Here is a 16834-nt window from a genome sequence, read left to right as displayed (position 1 = left end):
TGAGCTCTATCGATCTCGATCATGATTGAGCACGCCAAAAGGTCGGGATCCAATTAGGTAGCATTTTCTGTAGAAAGCCGACAGCATCATCCCCTTACATTCCTGTTGGTAGATTAACCAGATGGACATTGTTGCGACGTGACCGGTCTTTGAGGTCATTGCATTTTCACTGCATTTGTTCAAGCGGAGACAGGGTGAGACAGATATGAACCTGAGAGGTTCATATCTTTGTTTATTTTGCGTAAACTGCCTTGGAGATTGTCCACTTTCGTTGTGATCAACGGCATACTTTTACTCAGAGAATCCATTTCTTCTTTCAGAGATCGAAGAACAGCGCTGTTTTCGTTAATATAGTCATTGAAGGGATTAAGGGCTGACTTTCTTGCCTCTGTCAACATACGGGAAACCATTTCTCACATAGCCTCCTGTTGTGCTTTGATTGCATGGCTAACAATTGAGGTTATGTCATCCTCGAGCATTTTGAGTCATTTGCAGCCCGCAGCCGATTTTTGGGGAGACATACATTTTTTACTAGTTGCAATTCTTGAAGAATTGTCAATATCTTTCCTCAATGTGAAAAAATACCTTAAATTAGGAGGTTTTAGTCAGGAGCCTAGTGCTGATTGGCCATCTTGCAGCGCGCGCCACCGGAAGACCCTTTTGAATTTTTTTTTATGTTATATGGAATTGTTAATAACAAAAAATAGGTAGGGGAACAGGACCGACAAGGAATGACTGAAAACACATACAGGAGCGACTTGATCACAAGCACACAAGTCGAACTGGCACTGAACAGCAAACACGAGGAGACTAAAATAGGGACAGAAATAAATCGATGCCCCGCATTCTCACACCAAACGAAACCAGAGTGTACATCGCGAGGCTAACGACAAACGATGCACGCAACAGGCGACAAAAACAAGACATGACACCTGTGTGAGAGTTCGGCCACACACAAACCCCGATCTCAGACCGAAGTGACCGAACCACAGCACAACGTGAAGACAGCCCGCGACCAGGGTGCGCAACGTGAGTGTGACGCGAGGCGCACCCGTGTTTGCGAGAGACAGACAAAATATTGACGTGAGTGCATACTGCCAAGATGACATAAGCACGATGCACCAATGTCAATAACAGACAGACGTGGAGCACGAGTGTCCAGATCCCGACACAGACCGAAACGGAACCAGATTGGAAGTCAGGATCCAGACACCATACTCCAGACATGGAACAAGACAGACCAAAGTGCGCACGGGAGGGAATTCAAACGAAACCGTGCGCTCACACAAAGACAGACAACGAAACACAAGACATGGGATGATGATGCCACGGTCCTGTTAGGCCATGACAGACAGTTTAATTAAAGGTGCTGCAAGTAATTTTTTTTACTAAAGGAATCTTCCAAGTTCCATACAATTTAAGCTCAATTGACAATTTGTGGCATAATGTTAAATACCACACAAATTTTTTTTCGTTTCTCTATCTTTCTTTAAAATAACAAAAATTTAGGTTACAGTGAGGCAACTATAATGGAGGGAATGCGGCCAAGAGGGTTTAAAGGCAGAAACGTGAAGCTAATAATTTTACCAATGCACTTACATTAACTTGTTTGTACATTTTTACCTGGGTAGCTCAGCGATTAATGATGCTGACTACCACCCCTGGAGTCTCGAGTTCGAATCCAGAGTGTGCTGAGTGACCCCAGCCAGGTCTCTTAAGCAACCAAATTGGCCCAGTCGCTAGGGAGGGTAGAGTCACATAGGGTAACCTCCTCGTGGTCGCGATTAGTGATTCTCGCTCTCAACGAGCCACGTGATAAGATGTGCGGATTGACGGGCTCAGAAGCGGAGATAACTGAATCTTGTCCCCTGCCACCCGGATTGAGGCCTACTAAGTAGTGGGAATTGGGCATGCCAAATTGGGGTGAGAAGGGGATAAAAATGTTATTAAATAAATCATAATTTTTACAATCATTATTTTGACATTACTTTGCTGCGTTTGACACTATCGACCATCATATTCTTCTCAATCGCCTAGAATGTATGGTCCTCCAGTGGTTTTCTTCCTATCTTAAATGACATTCTCTGTAAATTTAGGTCATTTTTTTTCTACATCTGCTCAATTACAGTGTGGTGTACCTCAAGGGTCAATTTTAGGACACTTGATATTTTCCTTGTATATGCTTCCTCTGAGCTCTATTTTTCTGAAGTACAGCATATCATATCACTATTATGCTGATGATTCCCAATTTTATGTCCCAGTGAATGTAGACAAGAATTGTTCATCTGAGAACGCCCTAAATTGCTTAAAAGATTTTAAACATCAGCTGGCAAAAAAATGTCTTACAGCATTTATAGTAAAAGACATGAAAGCAAAACCAAAGTTCTGATTTTAGGATCCTCCATGTCCTCTTTACCTGGCCTGGTTGCCCAGTTAGATCCACTGTCGTCAAATGTACAAGATCATGTAAAGAGTCTTGGACTGATTTTAGACTCTTCATTTTCAATAAGCAGATCAGTGCTGTTGTCAAGGGTAGCTTTTTCCACCTAAGATATATTGCTAAGACATTTTCTTTCCCATTAAGACTTGGAAATTATGATCCACTCACTTATTACATCAAGGTTAGACTATTGTAACTCATTGCACATTGGTCTTCCCCAAACTGCATTATCCCAACTACAGCTAGTTCAAAATGCAGCAGCTAGGCTTTTAACAGGGTCAAGAAAGAGGGATCACATTTCCCTGGTTTTAGCATCTCTACACTGGCTTCCTGTAAAATTTGGTTGATTTAAAAATTTTGATTTTTAATTAGATTTTTACCCATATATATCAGTGACCTTCTACACCCTTCCCCACCAGAGCACTCAGGTCTTCTGATCAACTTCTATTGAAGTTTCCTCATTGTCGCTATAGATCTAAGGGTGACTGTGCCTTTTCTGTGATAGGTCCTAATCTATGGAATAGTCTCCGTTTCCATGTGAGGTCAGCTTCATCACTAGCCATTTTTAAATCTTCTTTAAAAACATATTTTTATTCTGTAGCTTTTGAACAGATCACTGAAATGGATAAATACATGATGTTGAATTTAAATGTTTTTATTTATTTTATTATGCATTATATTTAACTTTAAATTAATCTGTTTTTATATCTCTGTCATTTTGTTTGTTTGATTTGTAAAGAACTTTGGGTCAGCTTCTGTTGTTTTTTAATGTGAACTATAAATAAATTTGATTTGGCTTGATTTGACATTACATCTTCATGGAAACGAAGTTGTAAATTGGCTATAACTTTACACAGAAAAGGTTAGTAAGCGATTTTATCACACTAAAATCTCGTTATCAAACATATTGTTTATGTCTTGTGGTTATACTTTTGAAATAGTAAGTATTTTAATGTTTACAAATTGGCCCCATTCACGTCCATTGTAAGTGCCTCACTGGAACCAGATTTTTGCTTTTTTTTAAAGAAAAGGAGGTGCAAGTCAAAATTAATTTTTGTGATAATCAATTTTATCCCACAAATGCTGACGATTAAGCTTAACTTGTATTGAACCCAAAATATTCCTTTAAACGATGTGCAAAAATATCCTTTTTAATAGTCATATATAATTGAAATAGGTGCCATGAAATATCACACCTGTCTCTGTGGACTCTGTAAACAATGGCTCAGTTAAAAAAACAAAAGCGAAAAAGATGTCTGCAGACTGCTGTCAGGTCGTTTGTTTAGCCAATCAGAAGACTTTCTGCCAGTCAATCATTGTGCACCTTTATAGGGCAGCCCATGTATGCTCGTATATGTGCCTGTACATTGTCCTGCTCCTGCAAAATGCTCAGGGGTACCCCCGCCCTCCATCTGCTCTAATCGACCTTATTTTGCAACATAGAAGTAAGCAAACGGTTGCATTTCTGGCAAGTCTGAGAAAATTCTGTTGCCATTAGCTGCAATGTAAATACCTGGAAGGATAAAAATACCAGAATGCAATGGTGTGGGCATTTAAACTATCACAAAAACACATGATGTACATTAGAATAATATGCTCAAGTAGGATAATTTTCTAACAACAGCATTTATAGTAAAAGAGTAAAAAGTTCATTCACTCGTTGCTGTGTGTTGAAGAGGCGATAATAAAATCTGCTTCTTACTTTATCTTCAGCGTGACGATGCAGTACTTTCATGTCTCAGTGTAAACCTCCATTCATATGAACCTGCATAACCTAAGATGACACCTTTATTTATTTATTTATTTCCAAAGACGATATTCCATAAGCCATGCTGAATGCGAGATCTGAGTGTCTGTTTACATTACACCATAAAGAAAAGGAGAGAGCATGTTTATTATTTTGTCAAAATGAAACAAGATACACTTTAGGTGCAATGAATGTTGAAGATGCAATAAAAGTGCATGCTGAATCGAGCTGCTTTTTTTCCTAACTGCTTTCTGCAACTCTCTTTTTCCCTCTCTTTCTGCTGGTTGTGTAAAATTTGTTGCAGCTGTGATAGACAGATTGTTCCTCCAGTCGTCTACCTGTGCAACAGTGTGTGATGAAACGATGGCAAAGAGTGATAAACTGTAAAACTATATGAGCATTATATGAACACTAATAATTAATTATATTAATATGGTGAAATACATTGCACGCCTTAAATATAAAGCAGCATCATTTAGTATTTTTGCATCGCTAAAATGGCTGAAAGTGGATTTTACCGCAAGAGGTCCACATTCAAGGATGATAATTGCCCCAATCTGGGCTGCGTTACAGTTAAAATTTGAACGCCCTTCCTTTGCTAACTTTACTCCGATCTTCATGGATTTGGAAATACGTCATTGCTTACGAGTGCCCACTACTGGTAGAAACCTTCCTGCAGGACAAAAACTGCTTTCACAAGATAAGGGGTATTTTTTCATGAATATCCGGTTGGGGCAAGTTGTCACATGTGTTTTAAATATTATAAACTTCAACAATTTATTAATAACTAAATTTGCTGGTCAAAACAGTGGTTTGATATTTCTGTACTTTACCTTTCAATTTGTTTTGTTTTTATGAAGTGTTTTGTAATTCAGAATTGTTTTACTCTGTGGTTACACTGTGGCAACTTACCCCATATAGTGTGATAAGGCATGCTGTCACAAGATATTACCAAGACTTAAAGGTACATTTTAAGGTACAGATTAAGTCAGAAGTTTACATACACTTAGGTTGAAGTCATTAAAACTCATTTTTTAACCACTCCACAGATTTAATATTAGCAAATCTTTGGCAAGTCATTTAGGACATCTACATTGTGCATGACACAAGTAATTTTTCCAACAATTGTTTACAGACAGATTGTTTCACTTTTTATTGACTATATCACTATTCCAGTGCCAGAAGTTTACATACACTAAGTTAACTGTGCCTTTAAGCAGCTTGAAACAATTCCAGAAAATTATGTCAAGCCTTTAGGCAATTAGCTTCTGATAGGATAATTGGCTAATTTGAGTAAATTGGATGTGTACCTGTGGATGAATTTGAAGGCCTACCTTCAAACTCAGTGCCTCTTTGCTTGACATCATGGGAAAATCAAAACAAAATCAGCCAAGACCTCCGAATTTTTTTTTTGTGAATTGTCAAATGCTTGAAAGTACCAAGTTCTGTACAAACTTGAAGGTTCATCTGTACAAACAATAGTACACAAGTATAAGCACCATATGACCATGCAGTTATCATACCTCTCAGGATGGAGATGCATTCTGTCACCTATAGATGAGTGAAGTTTGGAGCAAAAAGTGCAAATCAATCCCAGACAGCAAAGGACCTTGTGAAGATTCTGGAGGAAACAGGTAGACAAGTATCTATATCCACAGTAAAACCAGTCCTATATCGACATAACCTGAAGGGCTTCTCAGCAAGGAATAAGCCACTGCTCCAAAACTGCCATAAAAAAGCCAGACTACAGTTTGCAAGTGCACATGGGGACAAAGATCTTACTTTTTGGAGAAATGTCCTCTTCTGATGAAACAAAATTGAACTTTTTGGCCATAATGACCATCGTTATGTTTGGAGGAAAAAGTGTGAGGCTTGCAAGCCAAATAACACCATCCTAACTGTAGGGCTGGGCGATATGGCAAAAAATATTATCACAATATTCTTTTTCATATAATTCAATATTGATATTTATCACGATATTCAATCACATTTGTACATTGCAAATTTTTTTCCCAAAAAAAGAAGAGAAAACAAAATCCTAAACAGTATAATCAGTCTTTACAAAACTGCGTTGGGGGCCCAGACACATCCAATGCAGTGTTGTCTGAGGGATCTTCTATGAAAATATTACAATATTTAATAGAGTTCATCAATTGAGTGCAGTTGGATATGAATGTTATAAGATGATGTTCATTTTGAATCATAATGAAGGTATATATATAAATATATATATATATATGACGGTTACGTCATTAAAAAATAAAAAAAATATTTTAAAGTTAAGATGGAATCAATCTGGGGTTCGGATCCAGAACGCGGTAACCTGCGTAGCGGGGCATAAGCAACTTCATACAGTCTGAGGCTGCGTTTCCACTGACACGGAAGAAATCCGCACAAAGCCACTCCCAACGCTCCCACACTGCAGTCAATTTTACAATCCACCTCGCGAGCTTGACGCTCGGCTTCCAAAGGAAGGAATTGAAAGCGCTCGCTCACATTCGCTCACTACGCGCCAGTGGAAACATACGATAAGAAAGCCAAACTGCTAGTGTTTTTAGCAACACAAATGTCTTAGATGTGGAACACAGGATAAATATCGAAAATTACTCAAAAGCTTGTCATCCATATCATGGAGTTTTTTTATTGCGATAAATATTGATATCGTTTTATTGCCCTGCCCTAACTAACCGTGAAGCATGAGGGTGGCAGCATCATGTTTTGGACGTGCTTTGCTGCAGGAGGGACCTGTGCACTTCACAAATAGGTGGCATAATGAGGAAGGAAAATTATGTGGATATATTGAAGCAACATATCAAGATATCAGCCAGGAAGTTAAAGCTTGGTCGCAAATGGGTATTCCAAATGGACAATGACCGCAAGCATACCTCCAAAGTTGTGGGAAAATGGCTTAAGGACATCAAAGTCACGATATTGGAGTGGCTGATACAAAGCCCTGACCTCAATCCGATAGAGATTTTGTGGGCAGAACTGAAAAAGCATGTGCGAGCAAGGAGGCCTACAATCCTGACTCAGTTACACCAGTTCTGGCTGGAGGAATGGGCCAAGATTCCAGCAGCTTGTTGTGAGAATCTTGAGGAAGGCAACCCAAAACATTTGACCCAAGTTAATCAATTTAAAGGCTGTGTATGTAAACTTCTGATTTGAGGTACTCAAGTTCATACTTGGACTCAGGTCCGAGTCACAAATCCAATTTTAATGGACTTGGACTTGTGACGGACTCGGATGCATTTTTACTCTGACTTAACTCGGACTCAAGCCTTCGGGACTTCGGATTTGTGATGCAATGAACAAAATAAATAAATAAAAATAATGAAACAGAAATAAATGGACACTCTGTTTGCAAGAAGTTGTAGCACCCCCTGATGTCATAGAAGTAGCCAGAGTTTGTTTCACCATGTTGAGGAAATACACCTGCAGAGCAGCCCACTCAGTCAACCAATATGCTTGAATGTTACTATGGAGACCGTTGTATAAAATCGATTACCGACATGGCTGGCACGACGAACACATAAAGACAGGTGTGTAGCCAATGTACTAGAAACTACAAGGCAGTTTCGCATGGCACCTGACAACTGGTAAAATCGCACGTGGCATTTATGCAGATAAGACGATGCTCGCATCGCGGTTTCATCGTGGTTAAGAACTTCATAATTTAAGTCACCCACATCATGTCTCTCACAGTTTGCTAAAACAACATATAAAAATAACAATTCCGAAAAATATTATTAGTGTTGGGCTATTAAGTCTTTTTAGGCTTAATGTATTCACGTAGGTAGGCATCTGAGTCTCTTGTGGTCCAGGCAGTGTTGTCAACTTAAACTGGTCCTTGATGAATTAACTGTAACTTTTTAAATAGTCGGGGAAACATTTTGAAAAACAGATAAACAGCACCTATTTATTGTTTTTCTATTTTAAAAGCATTGACGAGCTGCTTAAAATATGTTCTTTTACCGTTTATTCCACAATAACATGCAGCGAAATGTTTTGTTCATAATTTAATTATAGATTTGGTGACAAGTCATCCCGGTTTATTACACAGAACAGACCTGGTTTTTGGCAGGTCAATGATTTTTTCTTCTTAAATTAAATCTCCTCATTGTCCTTCTCACAATTGTCTCTTGTATCGTTTGCAGAGATGAAAATACATTTAGTTGTGTCTCACTTTGATTTGACAGTACATTTATTATAGTCTTCAGCAAATCAGCTAAAATGTGTCTGGTTACCATGGCAATGACGTCATGTGTTTAGAGTGCGAGCATTATGTCATACCGTCAGTCGTGTAACTTCTCAGCGAGTGCTAATTACTACTGTGTTGACTAATTGTTTTCCCAAACCAGTCGGCAGATAGAGACAAAAAGAAATCTCAGTATATATTATTTCTTTAGATAGGGATCATTAAACTATTTGAAAGGACAAATTGAAAATGAAGTAGAAATAAAAAACTAAATAAAAATTTGAAACAATAATAACTGGTTTAATGACTAATGCAGCTTTCACTTTCTTTAGTTTACGTTTGAGTCGAGGGGTAAAAGCAACACATTTTTTGTTGCTTTAGGTGTAGGAACACAGTTTTGTGTTCCTACACCTAAAGCATATGCTTTCATTCTAAAACCACTTTGAAGTTTGTTCAAACTAATCATGAGGGGTTTTTGTTACATTTACATTGACAATAGTTTTTTTGTTGTTGTAAAAGTTGAAATAATCTTAAAATATTGATGTTGAGTTTATGGTTACAATATGAATTCAGATTCATGAACAGATTCATTTGGACTCGGACTTGACTCGAACTGCCTGTTTTGGACTCGGACTTGATTGTTTAAAGACCCGGACTTGACTCAGACTCGAGTAAGGTGGACTTGAACCCAACACTACTTCTGACTCACTGGGAATGTGATGAAAGAAAAAAAAAAAGCTGAAATAAATCATTCTCTCTACTATTATTCTGATATTTTACATTCTTAAAATTAAGTAGTGATCCTAACTGACCTAAGACAGGGAATGTTTTCTATGATTAAATGGCAGGAATTGTGAAAAACTGAGTTTAAATGTATTTGGCTAAGGCGTATTTAACATTCTGACTTCAATTGTATATAGATAAACCTACTCTGAGAGTAGTTCACATTCAATGGAGTTAAAAGTGTGACAACTAGCCCCGTTTTCCCCTATAAGAGAAGGATAGACAAATGGTTGGGGGGATGTAGGTCATGAGGTCAGGGTTGCACCTGACCTCTGTGCACCTTGCATTGAGGAGATGAGCAATGAAAGATTGATTTAAAGGGAGGTGGGCAGAGGAGGTGCAGCCAAGGGTTCAAACTTCTGACTGAAGGAATGGACAGCTGCTGTGAGAGCCCTGCCATTTCAGTTCCCGACCATTCCAACTATACCTCTGTTAGCTCCCCATAAAGGACACACTCGCTCCAAATATAGCGCACTTAACATCACTCTATAAACCTCATTGGGTTGGTGATTTCAGATAGGGCCAAAAGACAGCAATATAGACAGTACAGTGTTCTTTCATAATGTGTTACAAAGGCATACTTAACAACTGCTCTAATCTGCCATAAGCCAGAAATGTCAATTACGAGTGTGATGTGCAAGAGCTAGTTAGCGAACAAGGAAAAGCTGGGGATCAGGCAGATCAGGCTAGATCATTTCAGAAAAGCCACTTTGATTTTCATATGCAGACTGATCTCACAGTGAAATCGGAAACAGTAGGTTGACTTTTCTTTAGGTAAATCCCTAACCCTAACCTGTGCTTACTGAATTATTAAACACTGTCCCCAGTGGCCAAAGCCACTGTAAGTGTTGTTGGGCGTATGGATATGTGTGAGCTCCATTTTCTGGGTGAAATGTCCACGGAGGGGTGCCAAATGCATGAACCCCCCAAACCCTAAACCTAACCATCAGTGTAGTAAAAATGTAATGTTAGAGTAAATAAATACAACCTCAGAATCGTCACTTATAATGAGAACACGATTCCAGCATCCAGCTGATAACTGTGAATTCAAAAATACAATTTCAAATTAACTGCAAGTTTCTACATAGCAATCGTAAACAGGCTAATAAACTATAATTCTTTGAAAAGAACTGATCAATAAATAATAAATCTAAATATTTATTGCATTTTTACACATATTGCCAAAGATTTATAAAAGCAATACACAACTCAAAGCTGTGCGTTACAGTAATTTCACCACAGTTTAATGGCTTTTTCCATGTAGTGTCATCCCTAAGAATACCCCTTATCCATTGTAAAATCAATGTAATGCATAGCATCTCCAATATAACACTGGAAATTGGCATGCTGTTTCCGAATGCTCATGTACTCTAAAATCAACCCCATACTGCAGAATTAATGGCAATGCCATCCCCCATGTCCCAAATTTCTAACAAGTGACATTTTTTATCAATTCAAACTTAATCACCTTTGCATGTGGCGCTACTTATAGAGCTTTGACATGGGTCCTGGTCCCATGGAAATCAGTGGTGAGCGTGATACAGAGGTTGCATATATTTGCTCAAAAATTATATTTTGTGGTAGGGATTTTATATAGAATTATATTGACAGTAGGTTTTAGGACCGGAGTTTGGGTTAGGATGTAGGGTTAAAAAATATCCATTCTATTGTGAGTGTTTTACGTAATTTACAGCAAAAAATACAACTCACTTTTGGCGCCCCCCTGTGGACATTTCACCTCTACAACCCTTCCAGCTTCGGTCACTGGAGTTGTTAAAATTTTAGTAAGCACAGACTGATTTTAGCAGCAAAACTTTGTTCCTCCTTTTTCCGAATTCACAGTGCGATCAGTCTGGAATCTTGCAGCTTCCTTCTTTATAATACGTTTGACCAAAAATATATACTGTATGCACTGTATGACCTCATTCCATGCATTTGTTAAAGGTACATCAAGACTGAAACAGTACAAGTGCCACTCCAGTTACACGTTACAAGCTGAAATATGAGAGTGCCCTTTTTGACAGTGTTTGATGTTGCACTAAAAGTTTGTTCAACTGGTTGCAGTGTTGGTTCAAGATATATTGTAGGCTATGTGTGAGCGGAGTGGAAAGAATATGGGCTTAATGATATAGGGGTTATTTCTTATATTAAACAATATTTGTGAAATAAAAAAATTACAAATTACCATGGCTATACCAAACACTGCACAAATATAGTATAGTTTCAAATATTTTTAAATGACTCATCAAAATCTATCACCAATAGATTATCAATCAGTTGAAAATTAAATACATTTAATTAATGTCAAAACTTTATGCAGCATATTGCATATTACAGCTGTAAACCTATAAACCATTACATATACTGTGAATACAGGAGCGCCAACAGACTTTTTTAGAAATAGGAGTGCCTGGCTATTCTGGTTGTAGTAGGTGGGGCATTTATTGAAAAGTTATCAGCTTAAATAAACACATGGTAGTTCAGAACTCACCAAGTCTGTTAGTCATTTAATCCAGTGATACTTATTATAGGTTGTTTAAAAATGTATATACTTCAATGGATTAATCTTCCTCTAATTTCAGAGGTACTACCATCAAACTAAATGTGCATATGAACCAGTCAATTTTAATGAATCTAGAATGATCAATGGAAATGGAGAATCCTTTAATCAACACAAATTGAGTCATCATTTACATAGTAATGTGTTTCTGATTCCACTGATTCTACACAGTTGCTCAATAGATTTCAGTGCTCCTGTTGCACTTACTGAGTGCTTTATATGGGCTATACAATAAGAATGATCTTCAATAGATGCAGTCTTACATTACGAATTCTTACAAAACCAGTTTCACTTCACAACTGAACAAGCCGGCATAAGGTAGTGAGTTTAAACACAGTCTGGCATTAGATTTCACAAACAATGGATTATAGTTTATTATAATCATAGAGGGGGTAGATTAAGTCACAAAGAAAGCAAAAAATAGCACACACACACACACACACACACACACACACACACACACACACACACACACACACACACACACACACACACACACACACACACACACACACACACACACACAAAAGTACAACCTAGGTGATTACAACACAGGACAAGATCTGAGCAGTAGTCGTTGAATGGAAGTGACATACACCCAGTCATGTTGAAATTCTCCTGAAACAGCTGCTTAATTAACAATGATATCTCCCTTGTGGTGCTTGCATAGATCTCACAGAGATTAAAATAGAGATATGATTAATTTGCACAGTCACATCGGGTCCAACATAAGCCTCTCTCTCTTCTCTAGAAGGTGATTTCCAGTTATAGATCTGCAAAAGGCTATGCATCTGGCCCCTTGTGAGTTTGACCTTTCTCCCTTGACCTCCCTCTGTTCAGCTGGCAGGAGTTTGATGGTGGTTTGGGTGGGGCTTGCTTCTGAAAACTAAAAACTGTTTCTGGGACCATTTACATTTTGGGTGAGCTGCACAATAGGGCTGTAACTTCACATGCTTATCTGAATCCACTTACTGATAACAATATGCTGTAAGCGAGACACAATTGACAAGCCTTACATTCTTTATCCAGAGAACTTTCTCTGTTTGATTTGGACACCAGCACTTGTACATTCTTTGGCTGCTGTCTGAATTATTCCCAAAGGGAACAGTAGGAGTCTTTTAGTAGTTGTTGATGTGTGTGTGTAGCTGTGAAAGACTACAGTTGTAATCAATTAGGGATTAGGCGATATTAACATTCTGGCCCATACTGATAAGCCGATTATTATTTTCATGGCAAATAACTAATATTGTTATTAGAAATCTATAGTATTTTGTCTTACTTTTTGTCAAGTGAATTTAGTCATTTCAACATTATAATGTACAGTATGAAGTATGGACAACTATTAATTTAGAGATATGGTAAAGCAAAAAGTTCGTTTGAATGAAAAAAATCCTTATTCAATGCAGTACTGTGCGACATATATGTCGCACGTGCGGAAAAATCGGTCAGTGCGATTAATGAATTTACCATATTAGCACCCGTGTGACAGTTTTGTGTGAGGCAGAGCCACTTGTTTGTGTGAAGTGAGAGATTGCTGTGTGCTTGTTTGTGTGTGAGGTTAATCAATGGTGCATCGCTATTGTACTTGGTAGTTGTAGTCTATTGAGCGATTAAAAATCATGTCCCGGCTGCGTAGTCCATACGTCTAACACCAATTCCCACAATTCCTAAGGAACAATCCCATAATTCCTATGCAGTTGCTTCTTTGCCATTTCCTCAGCTAGTTGAGCGAGTTAGATGATGACAGGAAAATGAAGCGGTATTTTCAAGTCCTCAAGTGCCAAATGAAATTAAGGGAGAAACTAAAGGGAACATTTTTAGATACAATGCCGAGAGGAAAAAGTATTTTCCTTGGCTAACTTTTTATGCTAAACAACAGCTCTTGTTGCGATGGACTGGCGACCTGTCCGGGGTGTCCCCCGCCTTTCGCCCAATGTTAGCTGGGATAGGCTCCAGCCCCCCGCGACCCTGTACACAGGATAAGCGGTTGACGATGGATGGATGGATGAACAGCTCTTGTTCTGTTGCTGGTGAATGGAGGCTCCAGAAAAGATTAGAGTAGACCAGGGGTGGGGAACCTTTTTTCCATTAAGGGCCATTTGAGTATTTACGAAATTATTCGGGGGCCATACAATTGCTTGCAATTTCTGATTGGTGGTTGAAATTAATATATGCATTCCGTTACGTGCCCACACACCAAAAACACTAAAAGGTCTGTCTATTATACAATATTTTGTGTTGTTATCATTTAATTAATTGAATCAAGGCCATTTTTGCTTTTCAAATGATTTCTCAAATGGCCTCACGGGCCGGATAAAAGGGTTTCGTGGGCCTTATATGGCCCTGAGGCCTGACGTTCCCCATCCCTGGAGTAGACAATCTTTATGTAATGGGTAGCATTTTAAAAAAGGGATAACATATAAAAAACAGCACTTCCCAACGCCACATCAGGAGACCAAATAGGAAAGCGTGGCCAGCATCTGTGATCTGTAATTCACACGTGCACACACACACACACACACACACTAAAGCAATAATAAAACTGTTGACAGTGTGAATCCAGTAGAGGAGTGTCACAGTTTGTATGAGTTTGCTGGTTTGCAAATAAGAGAGTTCTTTTATTAAGAGAGGATTTGTCCTGCTAATTTGAAGTGTAATATATGGATGTTGTTTGGATTGTGATTAGTGATATAGGACTACACAAACAAAATTGACTTGATGTTAAGCAAGAGGTGTTATATTCTTGCAGTCTGCCATTTTGGGCAAATAAAGAGTGTTTATCTGAAAACATTTCTTGTTAAGGTTTGGATTTTGTGTGCACTGTATGCAACATTAAATGGCCTTTGCCAGTCACATGCCTGTTTAAGTGATGAACTGCACTACTTTGTGGTTGTTTTCAGAGATGGTAACAGATGTTTTATACTTGTGCTACAATTGTGCGACCTGTGCTACAAAACTTTCAACACTTGTAGCACCAGTGCTATGTGCAAAGTTAACGTACAGCCTTGTTATTAAATAAAGGTTATATGAAATAGTGCTCTTAAAGGGTTACAGCTTTACTCAAATCTAGTGTTATCCCTTTGAGTTAGCACTAGATGATGGCAAAAGCAAATTAAATCTAAAAATAGGTAATAATGGGATTAGACCAATATCAATTTCCATGCTTGTCCATGCTGGTGTATGCAAGTTTGCTATTGGTGTACCTGCAGGGTTCACACTCTTTTCAAGGCAAAAATTTCCAGGACATTTTATGTGGTCAATGGGTGTAATATTAGAGTAAAAACACAGCAGAAGTCATGATGTATATTGTGGTTATTTAATGGTTATTTTTTTCTGAATTCATTACACACATTCATTTTGAAGTGCACAGCACATGCAGATTATATAATTATGCAATTAAATCGCAGCTTTTGCAGTTTAATTATCACACTAGGAGATATCACAATTTTAATTTGTGGATCAAAAAACATTTTTTTCGACCCAAATATGTTAAATTCCAAGACATTCCGCAAATTATAGCTAATAAAATCATAGGACCCTACATGTGGTAACCATGGTATAATCAGACTCGGATCGTTCATTTATTACTGAAAATGAATTCACATCCTGAGGTGTAAAAGTCACATCACCACGCTCAAATGTTTTTGTAGTTAACAAAACAGAAATGTAGAACATTTTAAATCAATACCTAAACTATTTAGTTGGATCAAAGCAGAGATGACAGCATATGAGAAGAGAATGTACTTGACAGGGCCTCTTTTATGACAGTCAACCATTGACATTGTTTCACAATGTGCAGCAACCGGCAGTGACAAAACTAGGGATGCACTGATGTATCGACTGTCAATATTTATCAGCCAATTATTGACCAAATTAAAACTATCGACATATTGGTTATAAGCATGAAAATGCAGATATGAAAAAATGGTGGTTGATTCATGACTAATTAGTAACACTTTTTGTAAAACGGATGTAACAGTTGTTAAAACAGCACTTACCTATAGGCTACATGATGAGGGTGACCACTCAAAATGCTTTGAAACCAGCAGACTTCATCCAATCCATGTTCAATGAAAATGATGTATTGTTAGAACAGTTAAAAAGCTTTTGTACATCTTTGTACACTTTTAAACATAATTCCAAAGTAAAAAAAAGTGTTAAAATCAGTATTGGCTAAAAAATGTCATATTGGTGCATCCCTAGACAAAACTATACAAATTTGTCTATCCCGAATTCCGGTAGTTACCATGTTTTTGTGCATGCATCAAAAACCATGTTAGCCACAAGGTCAAACAGATGTATTATACTTCCAGGACAAATACAAATTTTCCAGTACATTTTTGGTATTTTTCTCATTTTCCATGACTTTTATTATTTCTCCGAAGCTCATATCCACCCCAGCTCCACTTGTCTAGACCTGCCACCAGACACCAGCACACCACTAACCCATGACGGGGACCAGCCCTGCTGCTTGTTTCAGCAGGAAAGTCTTATACTGAGTGTTTGGGAAAGTAACGTTGTTGATTTATGTAATTTTACCTGGTTGATGGAAGCTGGGAGATAATTCATAGGCCACAGTTCTGGCAATGTCCGATTCCTGACAGGCTGCAAGTGCGGCCTGGTCCGCAGCTTCACTCTTAGTTCTAGCATGGGATGTCCTACACACACAAACACAATTACAAGTTAACAACAAGTAATAAGTCACCATTTTCTCAGTATTCAACAATATAATTCAATGATACAAATCACATAAACAGAAGGTAGTTTGTACAAGCCATGTAATTCTTTAAAAAACTAAATAATTGTCTAGCGCTGCATAAATTAACCAAATTTGTGGGCTAAAATGCCACTAAAATTCTAAATTTGTGGGGGAAAAAAGATAATTGACAAATAAGTTTGTCCAAGATGATAAAAATTGAAATAATAGAAATAGATGAATAGAAATCACCTAAAAATGTAGCTTAAAACAAATGAGTCAAGTTCATATAAATGTAATATTTGTGTCTACTGTCCATGTTGGTTTCATACATTTTTGAAAAACAATTGTAGCATTTAAAAAATAAATAAATAAAAAGATTTGATGACTTTAAAAATGTCAAGTGGTGTAAA

The 16834-nt window shown here is 37.8% G+C and overlaps 1 protein-coding gene across 1 annotated transcript in view; it reads right to left on the bottom strand.

Annotated features, from left to right (window-relative positions):
* The window catches only part of LOC127634688 (junctophilin-1-like), a 56317-nt gene that overhangs the window by 14795 nt on the left and 24688 nt on the right, over positions 1-16834 (bottom strand). Inside the window, exon 3 of the mRNA XM_052114335.1 lies at positions 16265-16383. Coding sequence (XP_051970295.1) covers positions 16265-16383 — 119 coding nt within the window. The remainder of the gene's footprint in view (positions 1-16264; positions 16384-16834) is intronic.

The sequence above is a fragment of the Xyrauchen texanus genome, chromosome 41, assembly GCF_025860055.1.
Source record: "Xyrauchen texanus isolate HMW12.3.18 chromosome 41, RBS_HiC_50CHRs, whole genome shotgun sequence".
NCBI classification, from domain to species: Eukaryota; Metazoa; Chordata; class Actinopteri; order Cypriniformes; family Catostomidae; genus Xyrauchen; species Xyrauchen texanus.
The sequence above is the reverse complement of the archived record's forward strand: the minus strand, read 5'-3'. Positions and strand labels throughout refer to the sequence as shown.